This window comes from Athalia rosae, chromosome 8 (assembly GCF_917208135.1).
Source record: "Athalia rosae chromosome 8, iyAthRosa1.1, whole genome shotgun sequence".
NCBI classification, from domain to species: domain Eukaryota; kingdom Metazoa; phylum Arthropoda; class Insecta; order Hymenoptera; family Athaliidae; genus Athalia; species Athalia rosae.
In genome coordinates this window covers 6,145,432-6,168,331 of record NC_064033.1, presented here as the reverse complement: position 1 = coordinate 6,168,331, position 22,900 = coordinate 6,145,432, and the positions used below count along the sequence as shown (strand labels likewise).

General features: G+C 43.7%; 5 protein-coding genes across 11 annotated transcripts; 2 read left to right on the top strand and 3 right to left on the bottom strand.

Moving 5' to 3' along the window:
- Position 1: 1 nt before the first annotated feature.
- On the bottom strand, positions 2-8,147 carry LOC105686731 (nose resistant to fluoxetine protein 6-like). The gene is made up of 12 exons (XM_012401829.3): positions 7,622-8,147; positions 5,391-5,629; positions 3,918-4,138; positions 3,462-3,747; positions 3,203-3,363; positions 2,944-3,112; positions 1,727-1,923; positions 1,460-1,598; positions 1,182-1,377; positions 494-636; positions 278-414; positions 2-181 (listed from the first exon to the last, which is right to left on the bottom strand). Exons 1-12 carry the CDS (start codon positions 7,992-7,994, stop codon positions 139-141), a joined length of 2,304 nt encoding a protein of 767 aa, XP_012257252.2. The 5' UTR covers positions 7,995-8,147; the 3' UTR covers positions 2-138.
- A 1,838-nt stretch (positions 8,148-9,985) lies between these two features.
- Positions 9,986-11,683, bottom strand: LOC105686478 (transmembrane protein 208). The gene is made up of 5 exons (XM_012401353.3): positions 11,543-11,683; positions 11,120-11,278; positions 10,622-10,758; positions 10,366-10,450; positions 9,986-10,289 (listed from the first exon to the last, which is right to left on the bottom strand). Exons 1-5 carry the CDS (start codon positions 11,546-11,548, stop codon positions 10,155-10,157), a joined length of 522 nt encoding a protein of 173 aa, XP_012256776.1. The 5' UTR covers positions 11,549-11,683; the 3' UTR covers positions 9,986-10,154.
- A 438-nt stretch (positions 11,684-12,121) lies between these two features.
- Positions 12,122-14,356, top strand: LOC105686476 (palmitoyltransferase ZDHHC3). Of its 6 annotated transcripts, none has more exons than XM_012401352.3 (7): positions 12,122-12,263; positions 12,622-13,022; positions 13,119-13,304; positions 13,387-13,523; positions 13,641-13,725; positions 13,851-14,063; positions 14,141-14,356. In XM_012401352.3, exons 2-7 carry the CDS (start codon positions 12,942-12,944, stop codon positions 14,300-14,302), a joined length of 864 nt encoding a protein of 287 aa, XP_012256775.1. In that variant the 5' UTR covers positions 12,122-12,263; positions 12,622-12,941; the 3' UTR covers positions 14,303-14,356. The 6 variants fall into 6 exon arrangements, with proteins under 6 accessions (XP_012256775.1, XP_048515650.1, XP_048515654.1 ...); XM_048659693.1 differs by having other exon boundaries at positions 12,505-13,022; XM_048659697.1 differs by having other exon boundaries at positions 12,125-12,263; positions 12,687-13,022.
- A 162-nt stretch (positions 14,357-14,518) lies between these two features.
- LOC105686473 (alpha-1,3-mannosyl-glycoprotein 4-beta-N-acetylglucosaminyltransferase A-like) lies at positions 14,519-18,393 on the top strand. The gene is made up of 10 exons (XM_012401343.3): positions 14,519-14,657; positions 14,918-15,002; positions 15,983-16,533; positions 16,600-16,646; positions 16,757-17,198; positions 17,267-17,374; positions 17,465-17,658; positions 17,740-17,876; positions 17,992-18,107; positions 18,210-18,393. The coding sequence occupies exons 1-10, from the start codon at positions 14,619-14,621 to the stop codon at positions 18,237-18,239; spliced, it is 1,749 nt and encodes a 582-aa protein (XP_012256766.2). The 5' UTR covers positions 14,519-14,618; the 3' UTR covers positions 18,240-18,393.
- A 191-nt stretch (positions 18,394-18,584) lies between these two features.
- Positions 18,585-22,817, bottom strand: LOC105686479 (probable cytochrome P450 303a1). 2 transcript variants are annotated; one of them, XM_012401354.3, is made up of 10 exons: positions 22,668-22,817; positions 21,879-21,967; positions 21,444-21,695; positions 20,877-21,345; positions 20,577-20,757; positions 20,188-20,293; positions 19,789-19,969; positions 19,604-19,721; positions 19,402-19,540; positions 18,585-19,292 (listed from the first exon to the last, which is right to left on the bottom strand). In XM_012401354.3, exons 2-10 carry the CDS (start codon positions 21,964-21,966, stop codon positions 19,105-19,107), a joined length of 1,722 nt encoding a protein of 573 aa, XP_012256777.2. In that variant the 5' UTR covers position 21,967; positions 22,668-22,817; the 3' UTR covers positions 18,585-19,104. The 2 variants fall into 2 exon arrangements, with proteins under 2 accessions (XP_012256777.2, XP_048515638.1); XM_048659681.1 differs by having other exon boundaries at positions 19,402-19,721; positions 22,668-22,814.
- Positions 22,818-22,900: the final 83 nt, after the last annotated feature.

The window sequence follows — 22,900 nt, the reverse complement described above, 5'->3', positions numbered from 1 at the left end:
GTTATTAGTAAAAGTTTTTATTGAAACGTCGGTAGGATATTTTTCGTATATATATATATATATAGCTGTACAAAAACTTGCGTCTACGGAATAACTTATATTACATACGGGATTGATTAATCGCTTATAACGATTCATCTAATTTGATTTCTTGCCGGCGTTGCAGCAGTCGACGGAGGATCTGAAACGGTAGAAAAGAGCGGAGATAAAAAAACGAGCGATCGCCGAACGCGATAATGTCACGTGACCGTGCACGCCGCCATCTTGCTTAACCGACCTCTCCGTGGCGTCCCGGCTCGAGGACCTCTTGGTGAGCAAGAACATCTCGATCTTCCGAATGGGACCCTCGACGGCGATGGAGAGGAGCAGGGACAAGCCGAAAGTGTACGCCAAATCGGGGACCAGGTCCCAAAACTGGAGAACGTGCAAGTTTCAAGGTTAGAAGGTTCCGTCGTCGCGTAGCAGATGCTATCTGCATATAACAGGGACTTACGCAGTTATGAACGGAAAATGTTCGCGCCGATCTGGTAACTGCTATGTCGTAACTCTGGTTTATGTTGTGGACCAAAAAGGCGCCGTACGTGAGTCTCGCGAGTGGCGGGACCCACCGCGGCGTCATTAAGTTGTAGTGGAAATCTGTCGGATCCCAAACAAAAAAAAAATAAAAGAAACCGAACAATGGTTGGAATCGATAATTTCGTTATCGAAAGATGAAACGTAATTCCCCGGTGCCTACGCCCTTTCGTCTCGCTGGGCCTGTTTTCGAAAATTTATATGTACGAGCAGGTCACGTGTCCCAACATACGCCCTTATACCATACACTGTTATCTTCGAATTTTTGATTTTGAAATTAAAGAAAAGGCAATCGTTGGCGGATACGAAAAATCAAAATGGCGGATATCAGACACTAAAATGGTGAATACGAAAAACGAAAATGGCGGATACGAAAACCCAAAATGGCGGATACGAAAACCCAAAATGGCGGATATGAAAAACCAAAATGGCCGATATGAGAAACGAAAATAGCGGATACGACAAACGAAAATGGCGGACATAAAAACTCAAAATGGCGGATACGACTTTATCCACGAAAATCACATACGATCTCGTATCGTTCCACGCACTTACGAATACATATTTAGCACACATCGGTAATATATGCAAAAATTTGCTGAACTCACCGAGACCCTCGCCGATGGCTATGAGGACGACGATGGAACAAATGCCGAGAGCAAACGCTGGTCTGTGAAAAGCGGCGTACGCCGCGGCCTCCAGGGGATGATGTTCGCTGTTGGGGTCGAAGTATTTCGCGCCCAAAGACTGACTCCAGATGCTCAGCCCCACGGCCAGGAGAATGAAGAGCAACCGCGACCAGGCCTGGCAAAAATTAGAGCGTTCAAAAAAGGGCGACCGAGGATTAAGTTCTTATCTTTTCCGCACTAACGAATTGAGAAATCACCTTGGAGAGTCTCCACGTGGAGCCCTTGTGGTCGTAAACTATGGCGCCGGCCAGGATCCCCACCATGTAGGGCCCTATCCTCATGTGAGATTTGATGTAGTAGTTTATGAAGTAGGGATCTTTTCTGACCTCCCCCATGCTGAAATCGTAGATAATATTGAAGTCCCTTCGACGGGGTCGAATCGGGCGCGAGGAAATTTCGCGGTAAAGTCCGTTGCAAATTTATTACATTCTACGGAATTAGATTCTAGATAAATTCGTGCTCACAATGGCAATCCAAGAAACATCGGCTGAATATTTTGAGTATAGGTGACGTAGAAGGGGATGGCGATTCCCAGGGCTATCAGACCGGCTAGAAAAGTGTAACCCAGTCTGCGGGGCAGCTGCCAAAACGCCCAGAGAACGAGTAATCCGAAAATGTAGAGGTGGTAATCCACCGACAAATACCAAGACTGGAAGATACACTGCGGCGGGGAAATAAAATCGGAAAATTCGAATAAGAAAAAATATACGACAGGAAACGAATCGATTAATTAGTTAATCAAAATTGAAAAATATCAAATCAATTTTACGAACGTTAAATTCAAGAAATTTCTACAATTTTATCATTGATTATAAAAATTTGATTCAATTTTGATCTGTTGAAACGAATATTTTTTTTTCTTTATTTCTTGCGTTTCCTACCGAAATTTTGAAGTTTAACGAGCAACTTCCAAAAAAGGGTTTTTGGTCAGGATATTTAAGAAAATCCAAATTCGTAAAAAATCGAGATTTTCTTTGGATCCTCTTTCTCGTCATTCTATTATTTTTTGCAGGGTTGAAAGCGACGGGGAATTCAAAGATTTCGAGTCGATGTTTGGATTCGTAAACATCGCTCAACTCTCGAAGTCGTGCACTGTATACATACCTAAAATATTTTCGAGCGAGCGACCTTCGAATCTGTATATCAACAAACTTTCAGTTTTTCGCCCTAAAGTTGGTATACTCAGAAATTTCTATTTCTAAATTCCATTCTTTCGAGACAGAAAATTAAGAGTTCGTAAATATTTTGATTCAAAGATCACTGCAAGTTTTTCACTGTATAAAAGTTAAAAGAAACTAATCGAAATATCGACTCGACATTTTAAGAATCTCCGTCATTTTTCACTCCGAAAATGATGGAACGACGAAACAAAGAATTTGAAAAAAAAAACAACAAATCAAGTTTTGGCGATTTTGAAAATTTTAAAAAATCTTCAGTGATCCTTAAAAAATCCCTTTTTCGAGCCGACCTTTGGAGAGGGCTCCGAAAACATGTTGAACTCATGACTACATTTCCATAGGACACGCAAAAAAAAAAAACAAAAAAATCGTTTCTTCGGGCCAGTGGAGCCAATATCCATATCATTTATACAGGACAGTAATTTATAGCTGCACAAATACGAAATAAACAAACGAATACCAATATCCGAGCGCTGAATTTATAGAGTTAATTATTTACTCACACTCTCCTCGGGATTAACGTAGTTGTTTATATAGAGTAGATTGGTCCACCAGTTTTTCGCGCAATTGTCCCTGTCCAAGCCGATTCTGGCTTCCCAGTAAGGACCGGATCCGGCCAGCGGTAGCAACGTCACGTTGAAGAAGACCACCAGCATGTAGAGCGGCGTTAACCTGCGTAAGAATCGTCGATAAAGTTCTCCCGCCTCCGTCAATTCGACCGTATTTCATTCGAACACGCGTCGTCGTCGAGCGAAAACTCACCTCAAGAATCTTATCGTTATGTAGGCCAAGAAATTGAAACGCCCGGTCCGATCGAGCTCCCCGAGCAGACCGTAGGCTAGCAGGAGGCCGCCGAGGCCGAAAAATCCGTCGACTACGATCGGCCCGTTGAACACCATCATCGAGGACGGCACGGTGTAGCCCTGGCGCGACGTTATTCGTTAGAGAAAAAATAAAATTTTCATCCCCCTCGGCACCGTTGTACCGAGACGTCGTACCGTAACCGTAACCGTAACCTAACCTTTTCGAGGTAGACGGACTCCACCATCGGGAATCCGTAGTACTGCATCATTCTGTGGCCGAATATCACGCCCGTCATGAAGAAGAAGCGGATGAGGTGGATGCAGTCGAGGCCGGGGTGGGACCCGGAGGCGAACATGATCGAACGGAAGTTCCTGCGCGCCGAAAAGCAGAGGAAAATGTCCTGCAGCTCGTAGTTCTCCTTGCTGGCCTCCTCCGCGGAATAGATGCAGCTGTCGTACCAGGAACTTCCCACCACGAGGACCAGCAGGGCCGCGACGAAAACGCTGCGGAAACGCGTCTCATATTCGTTAATTGGGGTGTTTCGATGAAAAGACGATTCCGACGAGGCCGATCGGAGGATCGAGGGATTTGGCCGCGAAGAATTGTGGAAAAATTGAAATTGAGCCGAAAACTCTCGAAAATAAATTTGACGTCACGCGGGCGATAATTTTACCTGAAGATCCTCGTTCCCGTCGACCAACTCTTGGGGAGGTCAGCCCGCGCCTGGCAGAGCGACGGTTTCACCGTGACCTCCAGTTTTATCCCTCGGGCGTCCGCCAAATCGTTGAGGGGATCCGTCAGTCCGGCCGCAACGTCCTCCGCGCTGCAACTCGCCGGCACGCACAGACTCATGTATACCGATTGCCTCTTCACTCGACGGAAATCTCCGTTGTCCTATACGAGTAATGAGGAGTTCGCGCTGATTCGCAAGGGTCGTCGACAGGACGACGAGAATTCCACTTCCGTTCGGAGATCGGCAAAAAAAAAAATTCTCATTTTACATTTTGTTCATTTTTTCGATCAATGTGATTTATGTTGGAAAATTTTCTATTTTGTTGGTGCTGAATAATTCAATTTGAGAAAATTTTTCATCTCGTTTTTTATTGGTAATTTATATTTTTCAATTTTTCGTTAATTGAAGAATGGAAAATTTCCATTTTTTTTTCATTTTTAATTAATTGAGAAACACATATTTTTTTTTTTATAATAATTTTGATTATAAAAGTAATCATTATTATTTTCGTTGAAGAATGTCTCATTATTACAATGATTATCACTGGTAATTGAATTTTTTTTTAGCAACAATTTTTTACAATTATGAAAAATTCACACTCTTTTAGTTAACAATATCTATTTATTTAAAGAGATATCGCAATTTACATATTTATAAATAGTGTTTTTTCAAATATTTTTCAGATTTAGTACAAACAAATAAATATAGCGTTCCGAAAAATCGATATTCTTAACTAAAAGAGTGTAAATATTCATAATTGTGAAAAATTGTTAAAAAAAATTCAATCACCAGGAGATAATTATTATAATAAAGAGACATTCTTCAATGATAATAATAATGATTACTTTTTTAATCAAAATTATTTAAAAAAAAAAAAAAGCGTTTATCGATTAATGAAAAATGGAAAACTATAAATTTCCAATTAAAAACGAAATAAAGAATTTTTCAAACGGAATTTTTCAGTTCTAATAAAACTGAAAATTTTGCAATATAAAGAAAATGTCAATTTTTTTTTGCCGATCTCTGCTTCCGTTTTACAATTTTCAGTTCCACATGCACCGAAAAATTTCGTTGCATCTTCGGAACAAAAAGATGAAATTATTCAGAGGTTGCGCTCAATTTTTTTCCATATCATCGGATGCCCCGTTCGTAAAAATTTGGAAAACTTTTTTTTTTTAAAAAAACTTCGAGCACGAACCAGACGTCCAACAAGAGAGCAGAACGAGGGTTGAAAGTTTTCATGAATCGAAAGGGAGAAAAAGAATTTTTCAAAATCGTCGATCCGCGTCCTCTGAACACTCGTCGTCGTCGAACTGCAAAACGGAAATGGAATCCGGGTCATCGAGATCGTACACGTCGTTGGAAAATTGTGGGGCAGATAGATCGGTATCTCCTCTCAATCGTATATCTTACGTCGATCGCGTCCCACGCCGATCGGTTGGGATCGAAGTCGAGGGTGTAGGTCTCCGGGGGCCCCGACGGCGTCCGGGTCTTCCGCCCGTACCGCAAACGCACCAGACAGTAGCGACCCTCGACCTCCTCCTCGTCCGGCGGAAGTTTTGCCCGCAGATTGTAGCACTCGTCGAAGTTACCCAGGTGCTTCGTGTGCCCGAATATTATCCCGTCTGGGTACTTCGTCGACGCGTCGAACACTGAAATCAATTTTCGCACAGATTGCCCACATTCGAAGGTTCGTCCGGAAGCAGGTTCTCGACGATCTTATTTTCAGCGGAAATCGAGGCGTTTTCGGGCGAGCCTTTCGTTCCCGGAACGCAGTTTCGAACAAACGAAGATCTGCGCCGCCGCGTCAAGCGAGATTTCTCGATCGGTTCGATCCCGCGGCGTTGTCGAGGTACATACGTCGTCTGCTCGCGAGTCGCGAGCGTTAAAAACGCTTTTCGTTAAAAATACACGATTTCGGCGCTTCAACTTTCGGAGGTAACGCGCGAATTCTGCCCCCGATTCAACCCCCGTTTAGAGATGATGCAGGGCGTCGAAGTCGTGCGCTCTTTTGCCACCGGACGATATTAATCTCCCCCCAGCTCGATCGATTCTTATTTCAGGGACGCCCGGACGAGCCGCTACGCGACCTTTGACGTTTGGCGGGACGACGGACGCGAAATTCCCGTCGGCATTGGGGTTCCGGGCGCAGCTGGAATCCGGCTTCAGGTACCTACTTTCATTTTCGCGGCGTCCGACATTTTGGAACTACAAAAATCCTGCCGACCGATGAAACGACGGATTTTCGGTCTATCTCGTTTGATCTGGATGCCCCGTTTCACGAACGCAGAGATGCGTTACGGGGTAAAATAATTTAAATCTATCCTGCAACGACTCTATACTGCATTGCGTCTATACTGCAATGACCGTGACAATGAAAACCAGAAGGTCGTGACCTTCGCTTTTTGGACGTCCGACGAATTCCTGGCGTCCGGACGCACGCCCCACGAAAGTAAACGAAACATTAGGTCATCTATTTCGCTCTGTTTCTATTCGTACTTCTATTTTTATTTTCGTTTTTTATTCTGTCATATTTATCTTTAGTTTTATCTTTATTCTTATTTGATGTCTATTTTGTTTACTTTGCGTTATCTTACTCTGATTCTGAGTCGTTTGCGATCTCATTACTTTAGTTTGTATCCATGAGATTCATTTTTGTTATTCTTTGCTATTTTTTAGTTCTTTAGTTTTCATCTAGTTTTCAGTTGATGGCGCCGTCATATTTGATCAAATTAATTTTCTTCTCTCTCTCTCTCTCTCCCTCTCTCTCTAAATCACACGAAGATTGATCTCGATTGTTCGCGAAGAATACGTGCATTACTAATTCCTTTTTTTTTTCTTCTCTACTTTTTCTAGCATCGCGATAGGATCTCTCCTCTCGACATGTGACATCTAATTTCCACGATAGACAAGTTGCACGGAATGACTCGCCTGCGGAGTAGAGAAAAAAAAAAAACGTCTCGATTGAACACTACTTACGTAGGTATAGTATAATAAACGAGTTGTCTTTTTTCGCATCGCGTTATTTCATTCAAGCAACTACGGTGACTAAGAGACGTCTTTCTTTCCACTGGGATGTCGAACACGTGCACACATCGGGTATCGCAACTTTTTGCCGCTTCGCAGCCCGGAGCCATCATCATCATCTCGGAAACGTAAAGTATATGAGTATCGTGCGCATATATTATAGTGCACCGAGAGCGCCCGTTTTTTTTCTCGAACTTCACATTCCAATTAACAATGAATCAGAAATATTATCATTCATCCGGAGTAAACGAACCGAACAAACGATCGAGAATCGTTTCAATCGGATAGGACCGACCGAACCGCCGCCATCTTGTCGAGCGCCCCGGACAATCTATATCAAGCCCCGCCGATCGCCTCAATTTCCGAAGATCCCGCCCCAGGAGAAAAACGAATGAAAAACGTCAAAATCCAAGATGTCGGAATAGCTCTCTATGTTTTTCGGTAGCTAGAAATTCGCCTTCCGGACGCCACGGACCAAAAACGAAGGATGAAAAGAATTTCCGCTCCAAATTGCAGTCGACGTTTCCCCCGGGGTGGGATAATGTGGTTAGTACGTAAGAATGCTTAGAGGGCGGTCGTTGGTTAGAAAATTTCTCCTAAAACTACAGATCGCTCACTTTGCACGGCCCAGAGGGTGGAGTTGGCGAGTTCCTCGAGGAAGCGTCGAGCCTGTCGCGCGCACCGTCCCTCGGGGAGGCTTTCCGAGGAGGCGAATACCAGGGGGAGTACGGGGAACTCCGTCCATTGCGAGATGTCCGTCGGCCGGCTGGGGATCCTGGGCGAATCGGGGGCGGCGAAGGTCCTGCTCCCGTTCCGCAGCTCCGGGAGCGAGGCCCCGATCGAGCAATTGCAATTTTCGCAGACGGCGGAAGTCCTTCCTTTGACGGCGTCCGCCGCGGCCGGCAGGGGTATCCGGTCGCCGCTCGAACTGCCCGACGACCGAACGCACAGCACCGAAATAAACGTCCACAATTTTATCGCGTTCCTCATGGTAGCGATTCGCGTGGTATAGGGTCACCTCGATATTGCGATCACCGATTCTCCGAGGGCATGATTTTTCACCGCGAACCCCGTACTTGTTTTTTTTTTTTTTTATTATTCGATCGAACGACGCGGAGCGCGAGTTGAAAAATGAAATTGAAGTCGGACCGCGCGCCTCCCGTTGTTATATAGACTCGGGACCCGGCTGCTCCCTCGTTTCCATCCGTCCGCGAATAAGAAGCCGAGACTCCGCGGACGGGGCGTACGCCGATGGAAATCTGGATCCCCGACCCCGCGGTCTCAAAGGTCTTTGGACGTATGTGTCTTGATTTTTCGCCGACGGTTTTGCGCCCGCGGAATTCTTATCTGTTACTCACGCGTGACGCCTGCCCGGCCGCACGCGTCTCGAAAATAACACTCAGTTTGTGCGACTGGAACGGAAAGAAGAAAAAAAAAAAAAAAAAAAAAAATGGACGATCATCGCCTTGCAGTTTTACAACGCGCAATTATCTTAGGCGAGATTAGTTCCTGTTGACGTATTTGCTTAGCCGGTTTTTCTTTTTTGCATTACTGCATCATTTTTATAATCGGTGTATAACATGATATACATGCACCTGTCCCGCGTATACCTGTATTTTAAATCAGTCCAACTCCCTGCCATCGTTTTGCCTGTCATACCGCGATAAAAACGAGTTATAGTTGAGAGATGCGAACAATATTTTCGTCGGCCTGTCCCTACCTCGTCGGTTCAATTGTCAATTCTTTTTCTTCCTAGATTCTGGTTCGCGCTGATTTTATTACCATTTGGGACGCACCTGAGTATCAGCGAAAAAATTTTAATCGCCAAGTTCAACTTTCGTCCAGCTGTGCAGGGTGAGTTTTTTCCATCAGGATCGCGACACCTTAATATTTTTATTAATTATGACATTCTTTTCAAAATTCATGAATTATTAAGGAGATGTGAATTAAAGAAATCTGAGCTTCCAATTTTTCAACCCTTATATACTTTGGACTTATCCTAGATATTTTTAAGCCGAATCTAATCAGTTTTCAATTTTGAAAACCGTGATTTTTGCGAATAAACAAGAAATGGGATAAGATACATTGAGAAGAAATGTAAAAAAAAAAATTTTCGTTTTAAAATGTTTCTCAGTTTCCATGACGCCGTTGAATTCCCGCCCGATGACAACAATGTTTATCTAATATTTGTGGAAATAATTTATCACTCCAGTTATTGTTATAGACGAGTATTCCTAGACTATGTTGCTATTACGTCATGCATTTACGTATAATGTCGAATTACTATGCAATTTATGCTAAAATTTGATGGAGATGAGAGCGTGCAATGTAATAGTCATAATGATACGAAGATATAAGAAGGATGATGAGGTCGATCATACAAAAACAACCGAACGGATCGGCTAAATAAATGTTAGGCGGACAATGAATGGTTACAATGCAAAAAGATATAGCACAATTAATGAGCCAGGTAAAAACCAGTATAATTCTAGCGGCTGAACGACACAGGTCGGATGGGCATATGTTACAGTATCAGAAATGCTAAATACAGGTTACACAGCAACTAAAGACGGGCGTGAAAACATGTTTTCGTAAACATCGTATAAGCTGAAAGCGCAATATTCTCGTCATTGTAAACTCTAAACTAGGATTGACTGTGTGCGTCAGACATGCCGTTAACGAGAAGTTCAGACACACCGAGACCTGCTGAGGCGAAAACAAATTTCATACGAAAATTGGTTCCGACACGGTCACTCGTTCGTTGAGTGTAAATATTAAGCTCTACGATCGATTGGTTGGAAACTGCGAAACGAATCGTAATTATCCCGGTACCCACATATTCAATCTACCTGTAACTTTGGCCGATATTATAGTCAACAGGGAAACGAAGCATGTCCCCGATGCTATGATCTGACAGCTCGAAGTAAAGAGCGGTGGCTGAAAATAATTGTTGGCGTCGGAGGGGGTGATGAGAAAGAAAATGTACGAAACTCCAGATTTATCGAAAATTCACCTATATGTACAAATCAGTTCATTTTCATTTTGTTTCTTGTTCTCTCACTTCTACTCGACACTCCAGCTGGGCCTACCCAGTGTACGGTGTTCGACAAGAGTCGATGCCAAGTTATCGGGTAATTCATTCGCCGGGGATCAATGACGCTTAGCCATCTTTCGCTCCAGCTTTCGCTGCTTCTTTTCATCAACTTCTGGCTGCTCCTGAGGCGCTGCGAAGAACCAAGGGGATAGGATCTTGCTCCACAGCATCCATGCCCCGCGCAATGGAGCCTGAAAATATGTAATACGTAATGGAACATCCAGGGAAGAGAAAAATCGTAAGTTGGGTGATGTTGAGCATACTCACCAGTAACCATAGCAACCAAAAATAGTTTGATATCAAAGAAAGAACTTGTACTCCGGATGTGAGGATGATGAGATCCTTGACGTGCCTGAATATGAAAAAGAAAATGCGAATATTTCAAATTTTAGCGAGGCGATTCTCATAATTTTTTCCACTCCAAGGTCTCCTTGTTGGGGAATTCGCTATCTATTCGGGGGATCATTTATTTTGGGGGAAATTTCGATTTGCCGAATAAGGTTGATATTCCATTTCTACTTACTCGGCAATGCCCCCTTCCATGTTCAGATCAACACCTGAATCTAGAAGCTGACCAGACTCTGAAAATTTCGCCCGTGCCATGTAGACCATGAATTGATAGCTAGCTACATATACCACGCCGGTGAGTATCGTCAACGTCTGTAAGAATATCATGAACACGATGACCGCTGATTAAAAAAAAAAAGGGGATTTTGTTGCAAACAATCATAAGGCTATAGACAGAGATTCAAAAACAATTTGGAGAATTTCAAAAAATCGTAGACTGGCTAACCATACAGCGATTCTAAGAGATTTGTTGTTTCTTAAACAAGAATGACGAAAATAAAAACCAGTTCATGAATCATCTTGGGTTGCAATTATGACTGATTCTTAATCATTATATCATTACATCAGATCTTTAGAAGTTAGTTTATTCATTCTGGGAAGGGACTGTAAAATGTATATCAGTCCTTGACTTATCCATTAGATATAGCTGATTATGTGCAGAATTGTTTCTTACTATGGTGAAAGTAGTAAATGCAAAGAAGACCATCATTGCCGTCAGGTAAATACCAGAAGCCCCAAATACCATGTTCCGATAAAAACTGAGGGTGGAGACATTTTCTTCCACGATTTGTTTACCCCCTTTTGTTGCGACTTTTGTACTTTTTGTGGGTGGCTGTAAAACATAATTAGGAATTAGAGCTTCCGATGGCTGGGTAAATTTGAATTCCTTCATCCCAGTGTCTCAATTGGTCCATTATGTTCGATATTCTTTTTATATGTTTTCAACTGCGGTGCAATCAGAAATCATGCAGCGTATAATTCGCAATAATAGGAAACATGTGGACTTGCATACAATGCTGACCGCAGATGAAACAAAAAAAAAGTGACAAACATGACAAACATAAAAGACTTTGATCCTTGTAGTAAATTTACTCACCGCCATCGTGTGTTCCTGTGTGTGTATAGTTATGGTTTATGTCACAGTGTTGTAAAAAAGAAATAATGTCAAGGAAAGAACTCATTTATGCATCCATATTGTACTCGGTCATCATGGTTTCAGACTTTCAGCTGAGTTGTAAGAGTTGAAGGAACAGCAGGTTACGTTGCGTCGAGCGGACGCGACGTACGTCGTGACGTCAACTTACGCGATATGCTCACGGTCAACGATGTACTTAAAAGACTTTAACTGCGGAACCTCATAGTCAAAAAAGTGCGGAACGATGTCAAATTGCGCCATTGAACCAGTTATGGCACTATTGCCACCTGCGGTCCGCTGTGGTGTGGAGCTGCTGGGAGCGCTCCGGTAACGAATTCAGAGGGCTTCGTTCAGAGATTGAAGTCTGATTACAGACTGCACAGTTTTTTCCTCTCAAACTCGGGATCAGAGATGATCGGAACCGAGGAGTTTTCGACACATTTTTGTCCAATAATATCGTGCGGGTGTGACGTATCGGACGTGTCCTTCGTGCATCGCGTTGCTTCGGAGGTATATCCACAGCGTTGTTGCTCGGAAGTTATTGTGACGTAACCGACGCAGACGTCGCTCGCGATGAACTTGTAACTTGTGACAGCCGACCCAGGTGGTAGCGGTGGACGGAGATGAAACTTTGAATATTAAACAGTGATGTTACTTGTTAATCAAAATCGCCCCTGATTAGGTATGTCTTCCAATCTCGACGATGTCAAATATATCGTAACTAACGCAAAGTAGCGTACCGAACGTCCGTTGACGAGTCTCGCTCAAATTTCAGTTATGTCTGAAATTCTGTCTGTCGATCAGAGATTCTTTGTTTTTCATTCGGTATGCGAACTATCTTCTGGTCAATTTATTGCACTGTAATTGAATAAAAAGTCTCATTCGAACCGCCCTGCCTTGATTGATGAATCATTTCATTGCAGGTCTTGCTATTACTGTTGAGAAATTCTTTTCAAATAATCGTCCAGATCAAGAGCAATCTTTACCCAAGTGTCTGTTATTTTGTTTTTGTTTCCGCCAACACACACACATGACCGCAGATTCTATGCCAATTCCACTCGGGTCTGCCTTTTCCTAACCTCCTCATAGTACGCTGTGTTCGTAGCTTACAAATACCTCTGGCAAGATTTTGGCCTTCGGTGCCCGATGTCGGATGGATTAGCTCAACTCTAACAAAATTATAACTCATCTAAGGCACGCTGTAGTCTTCCTCAGTTTTCTCTCCACATTTTCTATCTTGAAATTACTCGATCTGCTTCTATATTTCAGAAAAAAAAATGGTTAGGAGCACAGCTACGCAAATGACGTTACTTTGAGGCTTGAAGAGTTTGATTTTGAAGCTCTCGCGATTACTCGAATCATGGATTATGAATACATACCCTTCAACAGAGAAAAGGATATCCATAATAAATGTTGCAGCGGCAAATTCTGGTGTATCAAGGTGAGCCACTTCTATTTGAAATAGATAACTTAAAAAACACTCTCACATGACTGAGCTCTGGAACATTCGGTGAACAATGTACGTTTTCTGTTTTAGGATATATGCGGTATTATCTGTGCCTTGTTGACATGGCTGCTGATCATTTACGCAGAGTTTGTGGTTATGGCGGTTATACTTATTCCTAGCGTCAATACGCTTTACGCTACCTTTAACATGGCCATATTTCAGTCCCTAGCAATTTTGGCCTTTGCCTCCCATCTGAAAACGATGTTCACGGATCCGGTAAGTTCTGTTGCAAGAAATTAAATCAGAGCAAAGAAATGTAGAAGTATCGATCGATGAGCTCTACCTGGCTCGGTTGCAGGGCGCAGTTCCAAAGGGCAACGCGACCAAGGAAATGATTCAACAAATGGGATTCAGGGAAGGACAAGTTATATTCAAATGTCCGAAGTGCTGCTCTATCAAACCGGATAGGGCGCATCATTGCTCAGTTTGCCAGAGGTAGTAATCAAACTCCTCGTGCATAAATCCTGATAAGGGTTAATGTTTGTTCCAAATTGTAACACCGCTTTCTGCAGACTTCAAAATCTGATCGCCATTAATTTTACTTACCGACAGGTGCATCAGGAAAATGGATCACCACTGTCCTTGGGTCAATAATTGCGTAGGGGAAAATAACCAGAAATATTTTGTACTTTTTACCGTAAGTTGTGTTGTCTTCTGATGTATTTTTTAATCGATGATCATTCCCCAAACCTGTAAATTTGAACTGTGCATCGTCAAAGATATGGCTAAGTTGTCGGCTAATCGTGTCCAATGCTTTTCCAGTTTTATATCGCTGGCATCTCACTGCAGTCCTTGTTCTTGTGCGTTCAGCAATTCACGACTTGTGTGAGACAAGAATGGAGAGAATGCTCTACTTTTAGTCCCCCTGCTACGGTTGTGCTACTTTTATTTCTCACCTTCGAAGCGCTTCTGTTTGCAATCTTCACTGCGGTAATGCTCGGGACGCAACTTCAAGCCATTTGGAATGATGAGACGGTAGGCGATTGCGATGAATTTGTACTTCCGAAGCTGCTGGGCTCTGGAACGATGTGAAAATATATATTATTTTCCAGGGAATCGAGCAACTCAAAAAAGAAGAGGCACGCTGGGTTCGAAACAGTCGATGGAAGTCGATCCAGGCTGTATTTGGTAGGTTTTCTATTGCCTGGTTTTCGCCGTTCACGTCGCCGCCGAATGCTAAGACAAAACTCGACTCTTATTTGTATTCAGTCTAACTTATTATATTTCAATTTGAGATCAATAAACCCCGCATCAATTTTTCATCCATATTTATTAGCTATCTCAATTATTACCACGGAATAATAATGTCGTCCATCTGTATTACGCATTAGTCCACATCTTATACTCTACAGATTATTTCTACAGGTAAACAAGTTCTGTTTGAAAATCCGAATTCTTGAACTCAAGATACTTGAAATTGCCCACAGGTAGTGGGAAAACTCAAAAAAGTAAACCGGACCAGATCACGAAACGAAAAGCCTGCGATATGCTCATGAGTATCGGCAACGAATCCGGACCTTTGAGTATAATATGCGGAGGTGGAGTGTGAAGGCTGCAATTATAGTTATGGTAAAGTTGTGTAGCTCACAATCTGCACGGTAGATATTACAAAACAGGATTAATCAATCGATTACAACGACGCATACCTTCGCTCGGATTACTCATTGATAAGATTAGATATCTCGTGGCCTAGTGTAGCTTTTATCTTCGGCAAACGACAAAGAACAAAATTATGGCATATGTGCCACGCTACGACACGTTGACCGAGTCAATTTCTTGAGTCCAATTTAAGATTTAAAAGAATTTTAGTTAATTGAAAAAAATTTCAGGAAAACTGGAGACGTCAAGGTGCACCTTGCCGTTTTTTCGTCCCGCTCCCGATGACTTACACGCTTACAATTAGACCATATAGTAGTGAGTATTATACTACCGTTAGTGGATCGTTGCATTACTTTTAATTTATGCCAATACATGCATAGATTGCGATATGATACGAGAAATTACGTACCGCACGCATGAGGATGTGTATTATGTAATTACGGCTCAACGAGATCAACAGATATCGCGTTTATAAATTTATCAATCGAACTTGTGAATAATGCCAGGTGAACATCCAGGTATCAATCGTGGGCCGGCACGCACGATTGATGATCGCAGTCAACGGCGCACGCTTTCGGATATTAAGTTGAAATACGCGCGGTGTGAAATTGTTCGGCGCGCGTTATCTCCGGACGGTACGGAATCGAACCCCACGACCAAATATTATGAGAGTTATTTGAATATTACAAATTTCAATTCGCCAGTGGACAATACGGTGGCCTGAACGCTCGAGAAACCGAGGCAAGTTTTTTCCGGTCGGCCCTGACGAGGCGAAGTGAACGCCCGTAAAAACCGATGATCCTGTTCACGCGTCGACGTAATCCAGATCGCGAGTAATCAGGTGCTTTCAAGGGTATTCGTCGGGATGACGTGTTAAAGATCAGCGGACATTCGCCGTCGCGATCGCGAAGCACATGGGACTACGCCGTTCTCACCGATGTTACCGCACGTGCTTACTGTCTCGCACCTCGGCTGCTACCCCATCCTGGCCGCGTAGAGATTCGCTTTGAAATGTCAAAAGTGTGTCACATAACCTCCTAAGACGTATGACAGATTATGCATAACATTAATCGTTGAGTGCGAACGACGCCCAGACACCCGCTCGCAGGGGGCCGTATTCCACCCTGAGTAAAATTGCGGCGAGCTACTTACAGGAATCGGCAGATGAGTAATTTACCGAGGATAGAAATGCGGCCGTTGATGGGCGACCCTTCGATAACCGATGCTCGTACAGCTTAGATTATCCATCCGAATATTATGGTCGTTCGTGAACAGTGGATAATGTCATTATGCAGGGTCGAGCATAAAAAGGATGGTGTCCAATATTGTTACACTGACTCCGATGCGGCGTCGTTGTTTATTCATCCTGCTGGTCGTACTGGTACCCTGTTCTATATTGAACCTCATGTCGTCACCCGAAATGCACGAGGAAACCTCGCTGCAAAACAGCATCGCCGAGCTCCAGGCCAAGTTGCAGCACCTCAATGCGAAGTACATGAGCAGCCAGGAGGAGGTCAACATGTTGTCGCACCACCTGTCTCAGCTCCTGGAGAATAGCCATAGTTTTCCCGACCTTCAGTTCCTCATGAACAACTCCTCCTCCAATAACACGGGCATCAAGTTGCCGTCTATATATAATTTCTTGCCCCATTTATTGGACGACGCGAACAGTCTACGGCTTGCATTCTTCCAAGGAAAAGGTCGATCGGGTACCGGCATGGTTCTCGGCGTACCAACTGTCAAAAGGGAGGTTCAAAGTTACCTGCTCGCTACTTTGAAGAACTTGATCGATTCCATGACCGACGAAGAGGCGGCTGATACCGTTATCGTTGTATTCGTAGCTGAGGTAAGTGCGCTTTACTATTGCCCAGAAGTGGATTACTAAATGTGGATGACCCGATGTTTATTCCAGACCGATTTGGAGTATGTTTCCTACGTCGCTAAGCAAATAGAAGTCCAGTAAGTTGCCCAGTGAGCTTTCATTGCCGGTTCTATCTGGAACTTAATTGGTGGTATTATCGTGCTGGGCGATTATAATTTTACCCGCAAGTATTTTGATGAATTGCCAGATTTCCCGAGGAGTGCGATGTCGGATTGATAGAGGTGATATCGCCGTCTGTTTACTACTACCCGGACATGAGCAAGCTTCGCGACACCTTGGGCGATGCTCATCAACGTGTTGTGTGGAGATCGAAACAAAATTTCGACTTTGCCTTTCTTATGTCGTACGCTCGTACCAAAGGAACGTTTTACGTTCAACTCGAAGATGATATACTGGCAAAGAAGAACTTTATAACTACGATGAAATCTTACGCCTTACACAAAATTAGTCTGAAGGAAGAATGGTTTATTCTCGATTTTTGTCAGCTCGGTTTCATTGGTAAAATGTTCAAATGCGTTGATTTACCATGGCTGGTCCAGTTCATACTGATGTTTCACAACGACAAGCCCGTCGATTGGTTACTGGACGATCTGGTCTCCACCAAAGTTTGCAGCTTAGACAAAGACAGCGTAAGCATCCCAACTACGGCTCTGCGATGCTATGCAAAATCTGATTAACGTTTAGATTTTTTCCACAGAAACATTGTAAAATGGCTAAAGCCGAGCTTTGGGTACACTACAAACCCTCGCTTTTTCAACACATTGGCATGCACTCTTCGTTGAAGGGTAAAGTTCAAAAACTAAAGGTAATGTGGTTGTGTTGCTCTGGAAAAGAAAATGTCATCGATCGAACTGGACTCTTCCGTAATAACCTTTTGTATCATTTATGTTCACAGGACAATCAGTTCGGCAAATTGACATTATTTTATGGTCACTTGAATCCCGATGCAACGGTGGAAACTCAAATAAAATCTTACAAGCAATACACGTTGCAGAAAGCGTACAAAGGCGAGTCATTTTTTTGGGGTCTCTTGCCACAGCCGGGAGATCACTTGCGATTCAAGTTCACCAGCCCAATTTTTATTAAAAAGTGTGTAACCTGTATTGGATTTTGTTTGATAATATTTTCTATACCTCTACAGCTGAATTCACGTTGAAACTTTCTGCTCAGGTACCTGTTTCGTAGTGGCAACGCGGAGCATCCGTCGGATAGATTTTACAACACTACAGTTGAAGTCCTTCCCATGGATTCTGCATCGGTCAATAGAAATTCTAACAACGTCACTGAGGATGGTTACGTTGTGATAGGTGCGAAAATTATTGGCTGCTTAATAAATATATCGAGTGGTCTCTTGAGAGTCGATGAATTTTTTTTTGTAGAATCGAAGACGCGAACAATGTTCAATGTCAAACTTTATTTCAGGCAAATTCGACCCGCTTGGGGTGGCTGAAGGGACAGTGGAAAGCGGTTTGGGCAAGATAGCGGCACTTCGACTTACGGTTCATAGCGAAAGTGACAATTGGGCTATTCTTTCCGAGGTGAGTCAAGGTTATGTTTCAATGATCTCTACATCTGTCCTAGACACAGTGCTTTCTCTGGAACTCGTGATATATCATATTATTTTTCCAAATTGTGTCCAGATACACATTATCGAAAGCCAGCCAAGCTGACACTCGGAGACGAGGAGGTCTCGAAGATTTTTTCGTTACTGAACACATTTACCGATAAGATATGCAGAAATACGGATGCGTCCTCGCGTATAGCGTCCTATAGCTATGTGTATAATTTATTTACATGTCGAGTATTATAATATTTCATATCGCACCACTGTACAGTGTTTTTGAAAGAGACGAAAAAAAAGAAGAAAAATACGGTGATTTGAGATATATTTCAGCACTGGAACGCATACATATACGCATTATAATTATGGGTATATGTATACGTATGTAAATGAACGTGTATAATATCTAGTTGTAGCGTAGATACCTCCCTACCAAGGTGGGGATACGACCGTGTCTTGCATATTTTTTTATTTTACAATAATTTTGTACAGCGATGTTTTATCGACCGCACGAACTCTACAGTCTTTTTTTTGCAATTTATTTATTTTTCTCTAATCTCTTCTCGATAACTAACAAGATAGATTTTAAGATATCTATTCACGTCTATGAATTTTTAAAGGTATATTCGGGTAAACATGCCTTCCTGCGTTACAGTCTGTACGATGGCAAAAATAATCGAATCGGTGCAGCTGCTTTGAAATTTCTTGGCATGATTTTGAAACGATTAGATTGGACACACTGCCTGTAAAATGTGTATGCATACGTATTTTTGTTGAAACAAAAAGGTAAAAAAAAAAACGAGCGATCATCGTTTGTCTCCGTCACTTGGAAAGAAAATGAATATCTTCATCTGTGAATCTCGTTCGATAGTTTTAGCGCGCTTCCCAATTGCCGTAACTTTGGGTTTACTACTCGTTTAGTTTTCAATCCAACGAGACGATTAAATGCAGCTTCATAGTTATCTGTGAGCCGATCAATGGTCAGATCTGAAGGTAACGAGGGCCCGGTATGGCTTCGGGCACGCCGTAACCCCGTCAACGAATTCGACCAAGGGTTTATCTTCACCTGGTACTGGCGAAAATTTGAATTTTTGCAGCAGCGCAGCTGTGAGTAGAAAAATGTTGCTTTTCGCCAACAATTCGCCCATGCACCGATGCTTGCCTGCAACATAATGTTCGCACTTGTAGGTATTCGTCTGAAATATCAACTCATTTGATTCTCGACTCAAAAGATAGGAATGTTTTTGTTTTTTCTGTTTATATTTCCTCACCATGTCCAAAAGGAATATATCGACTCGGCACGGTGATGGATCCTTCGTCGTTGATAAATCTTTCGGGTCGAAAAACCTCCGGGTCCCCCCATGATTCGTCCATCAGCAACCTGTTGAAGTTCAGGACCAACATGGTATCCTGGAAATAGAAACGCGCTTGAGAATCATTCCAACCAGGTGCTCCTCGCACGAGAAGCATTACCTTTGGTATCCGGTAGCCAGCAATGATCGTGTCTCTCAGAGCTCTGTGTGGAATGCTCATGTTCCTTCCCGCGAACATCCTCAGTGATTCGAGAACGATTGCATCCATGTACGGCATTCTGAAAGTAGTGAGAAATCGTCTCTCAAATTGTCCCGGTGCATTCGCACTTCTCTTTCAATTCATACCTGGGTCGGTCTGCGAGCGTTGGGGTTCGATCCCTGCCGACGACCTCGTCGATCTCTTTCTGTGCCTTCTCCTGAACACTCGGGTAGAGCACCAGATACAGGAAACATGTGCTCAAACTTTTGGAGGTCGTTTCAGAACCAGCCATGAACAAATCAATGCACGTAGCCAGCAGCTGAGTTTCTGAAATTTCATTGTTTGGAAATACATAGTTGATAGTATGCCATAGTATACCCAAATAATCTGTATAGGTAAAGATGTACGTACGTTATAAGCTTAATACCCTAGACCTGTGTGTGTGTACATCTGGTGTATATAAATGTTGTTCTTTACATGTATGTAGTTTACTTATACCTACACCTGGTACGTGTCATGATACGTTGCAGATTTGAAAAACCTACCTGAATAACTTTCACCGTGTTCCGTTTGCAGTATATTTATGTAAGCATCCATTAAATCCCGGAGATGGTTCGGATTGAAAGTTGCTTTGTGATTATCCAACTCTTTCTGAAATATATCCGTATAACTGTGTAGATGCAAGACAGATATGCGGCGTGCATCGTTATGCAATATCTACTTATGCACACAATCTGTACATGTAACTAATTGCATCGCATAACAAAACCTATTGTACCGTACCGAGCTGATACTTGGTTGTAATTTATATCAGGCAAAGGAGCAGAAATGCTGTGCGTAGAACACAGCTTCTGTCATGGTTGCGGCGTCAATAGTTGACCTAATGAATGATCAGTCGTACGGATACAATTACAGTCGATTAGATTCTACTTACGTTCAAGAATACCCAGAGCTGCCGGTGTATGTCGACGAATTGTTTGTATCCTGACATTACAGGAGCGACGTATCTCAGAGTTGGAAAATGACTGAACAGGCAACCGACCATGTCGATGTCCTTGAATAATTTGGTCAGTATACTCTGAAGGTAGATCAACTCCCTGTCGTCGTTTCTGTACCTGAAAATGATAGGTCGCTGCTGCAATTTTCCGGTCCAACGAGTCGCAACACCGTGTCAGACGTTATGTCACTTTGCACTCGCGCCACGACGGTGTGTTCAACGATAACGATACGTCACCTTTTGCCAGCGACCATTCCCCAGAGCGTGTTCAAAACGGAGACCCCGAAGGCGTCGTGGACGGGCACGATGACTCCGCATGATCTTGACAATTTTCTGATCTCGTCGTACGTCTCGGGCTTCACGTACATGTCCTCGATTTTCAAGGCGCCCTTTAAACCGGGCGCGTCGTCCGCTACGGCGTTCAAATCTTCGGTAGCGCGGTTCCTTTTTTTCCCACGATCACCGCCGCCCAGTTGGTATATCTGTCCGCTGTTGGCCACCTCGGCTGCGTCGCCCTCCGCCCGGGGCTCCTTCGTCCCCGGATCGTCCTTGGCTTCGAATAATTTCTGCAGGTGGTCGACCAGGTGGACCGCCTCCTCCTGGACCAACGACGCCATGGTGACGCGCCCGAACCCGAATTCCCGCAGATGACGCAAAATGAAACGACGCTGTTCCACCCAGAGGGGACCGTCCGTCACCAGGACTCCTGAAAAGCGGGTAAAAAATCGATCAGGTCCAACGAAAATTCAAAGCTGATCGTGCGATTCCGTTGCTGTATGAACGAATGCGTTTGTACTCATCTACCTAGGCGTTCGCCCCACGTTCTCGTTTCGTAAAACGGGCCCGTCGGTCGCCCGTCGCAGTCCTCGTTCGTCAGCATCGAATGAATCGTTTCGTAATCGTTCAGAACAACGATGCGGTCCGTCCCGATCTTCAGGCCGAATATCCGACCGTATTTCTCGAAAAGGACCGTAAGAGTTTCGTACAAACATCCCCTCGACTTTCGCAACCGCGATATCTCCAGAGCCGAGCCGACCACCGGCCACCATTTTGGTCCTGCGGAAGGTGAACGTAAAGAAAAAACAAAGAAAAGGGGAAAATAATCAACAGCTGTGTCGAGGGAGCCACGACGCAAAAGACGGAACCAGAGGAAGTAACGAGAGAAAAGTGGGACTCTAAGCGACCTTGAAGAATAAAATTTGGGAAGTCGAAGACCCCCCTCGGATCGCAGTTATTCACCTGGAGGGAAACCCTTGGGCTTCCTGCAAGTCGATGAATAAAATAGGTAGAGCAGCGCGGAGACAGCGACCAGAAGTAAGAGCAACATCCTGTAACAGACACAAAATACGACCTCCGATTACATCAGAAATACTTTCCAATGCAAACATTTGTTCGGAAATAAACACCTCCCATCGCGAGCCCCGACTTTCGCGTTCGCGATCCCATTGCTGAGAGACGAAAAGAAAACAAAAAAAAAAAAAAAGAAGTCCTCGGTGGAACCACAGGACTCGAAACCAACCGGCGAGATCGTCGGCTTTCGGTAGCGAACTTGAGCTTATTGTTAGAAATATTCGAGAATCAAACGTTCGTTTTAACGCGCGCCCCTGAGAACGAGTGAAATCAGCAGTTACGAAGCAGCGGTCGGACTTCCTCCCAATCGGTGCGGCGATCTCTGGGTGAAAGTTGTACGCGGAAACTGCGAGATTCGTCATTTTTTACCTCGGTCGCGTTCAGCCGGCACACGTACATACATACGTACGCGTATTTTGTTACGTAATCCCGCAAAAACGGCACCCAAAACGGTTTTGGCCCCCTCCCCCCACTCCTCCCCCCGAAATCTTTCCGAGTTACAAGATATCCCATATAGCTTGGAATAAAACCTACGAGATCCGATGCCGCCTTTCGACCCCGCAGATTTGGAGGAAAGAAAATGTTCGCTTTACGCGATTCCGAACCGCAGATGCGGAACGAAAAAATGGAAAAATTTGGAGCGAAAATGAATTTCCGGTAATGAAAAGTGAATCTTACCTGCTAGACCGGGCGTAATAATCGTTGTACCGCGTACAGAGAAAATGCAACTGCTGATATAGTCCTCGCGGGTCCACCGGCGCGAATTATTATCCCGACTCCCCTACTCTGGTGGAAGTTTCGCGCCGCTACTCCCTCGACATCGGACTCCGTGGACTCGACATCGGACTTTGCAGCGGACGTTCGACGCGACCGATTTCCATAACGCGACCGAGGAAATCTCCGGTAATTTG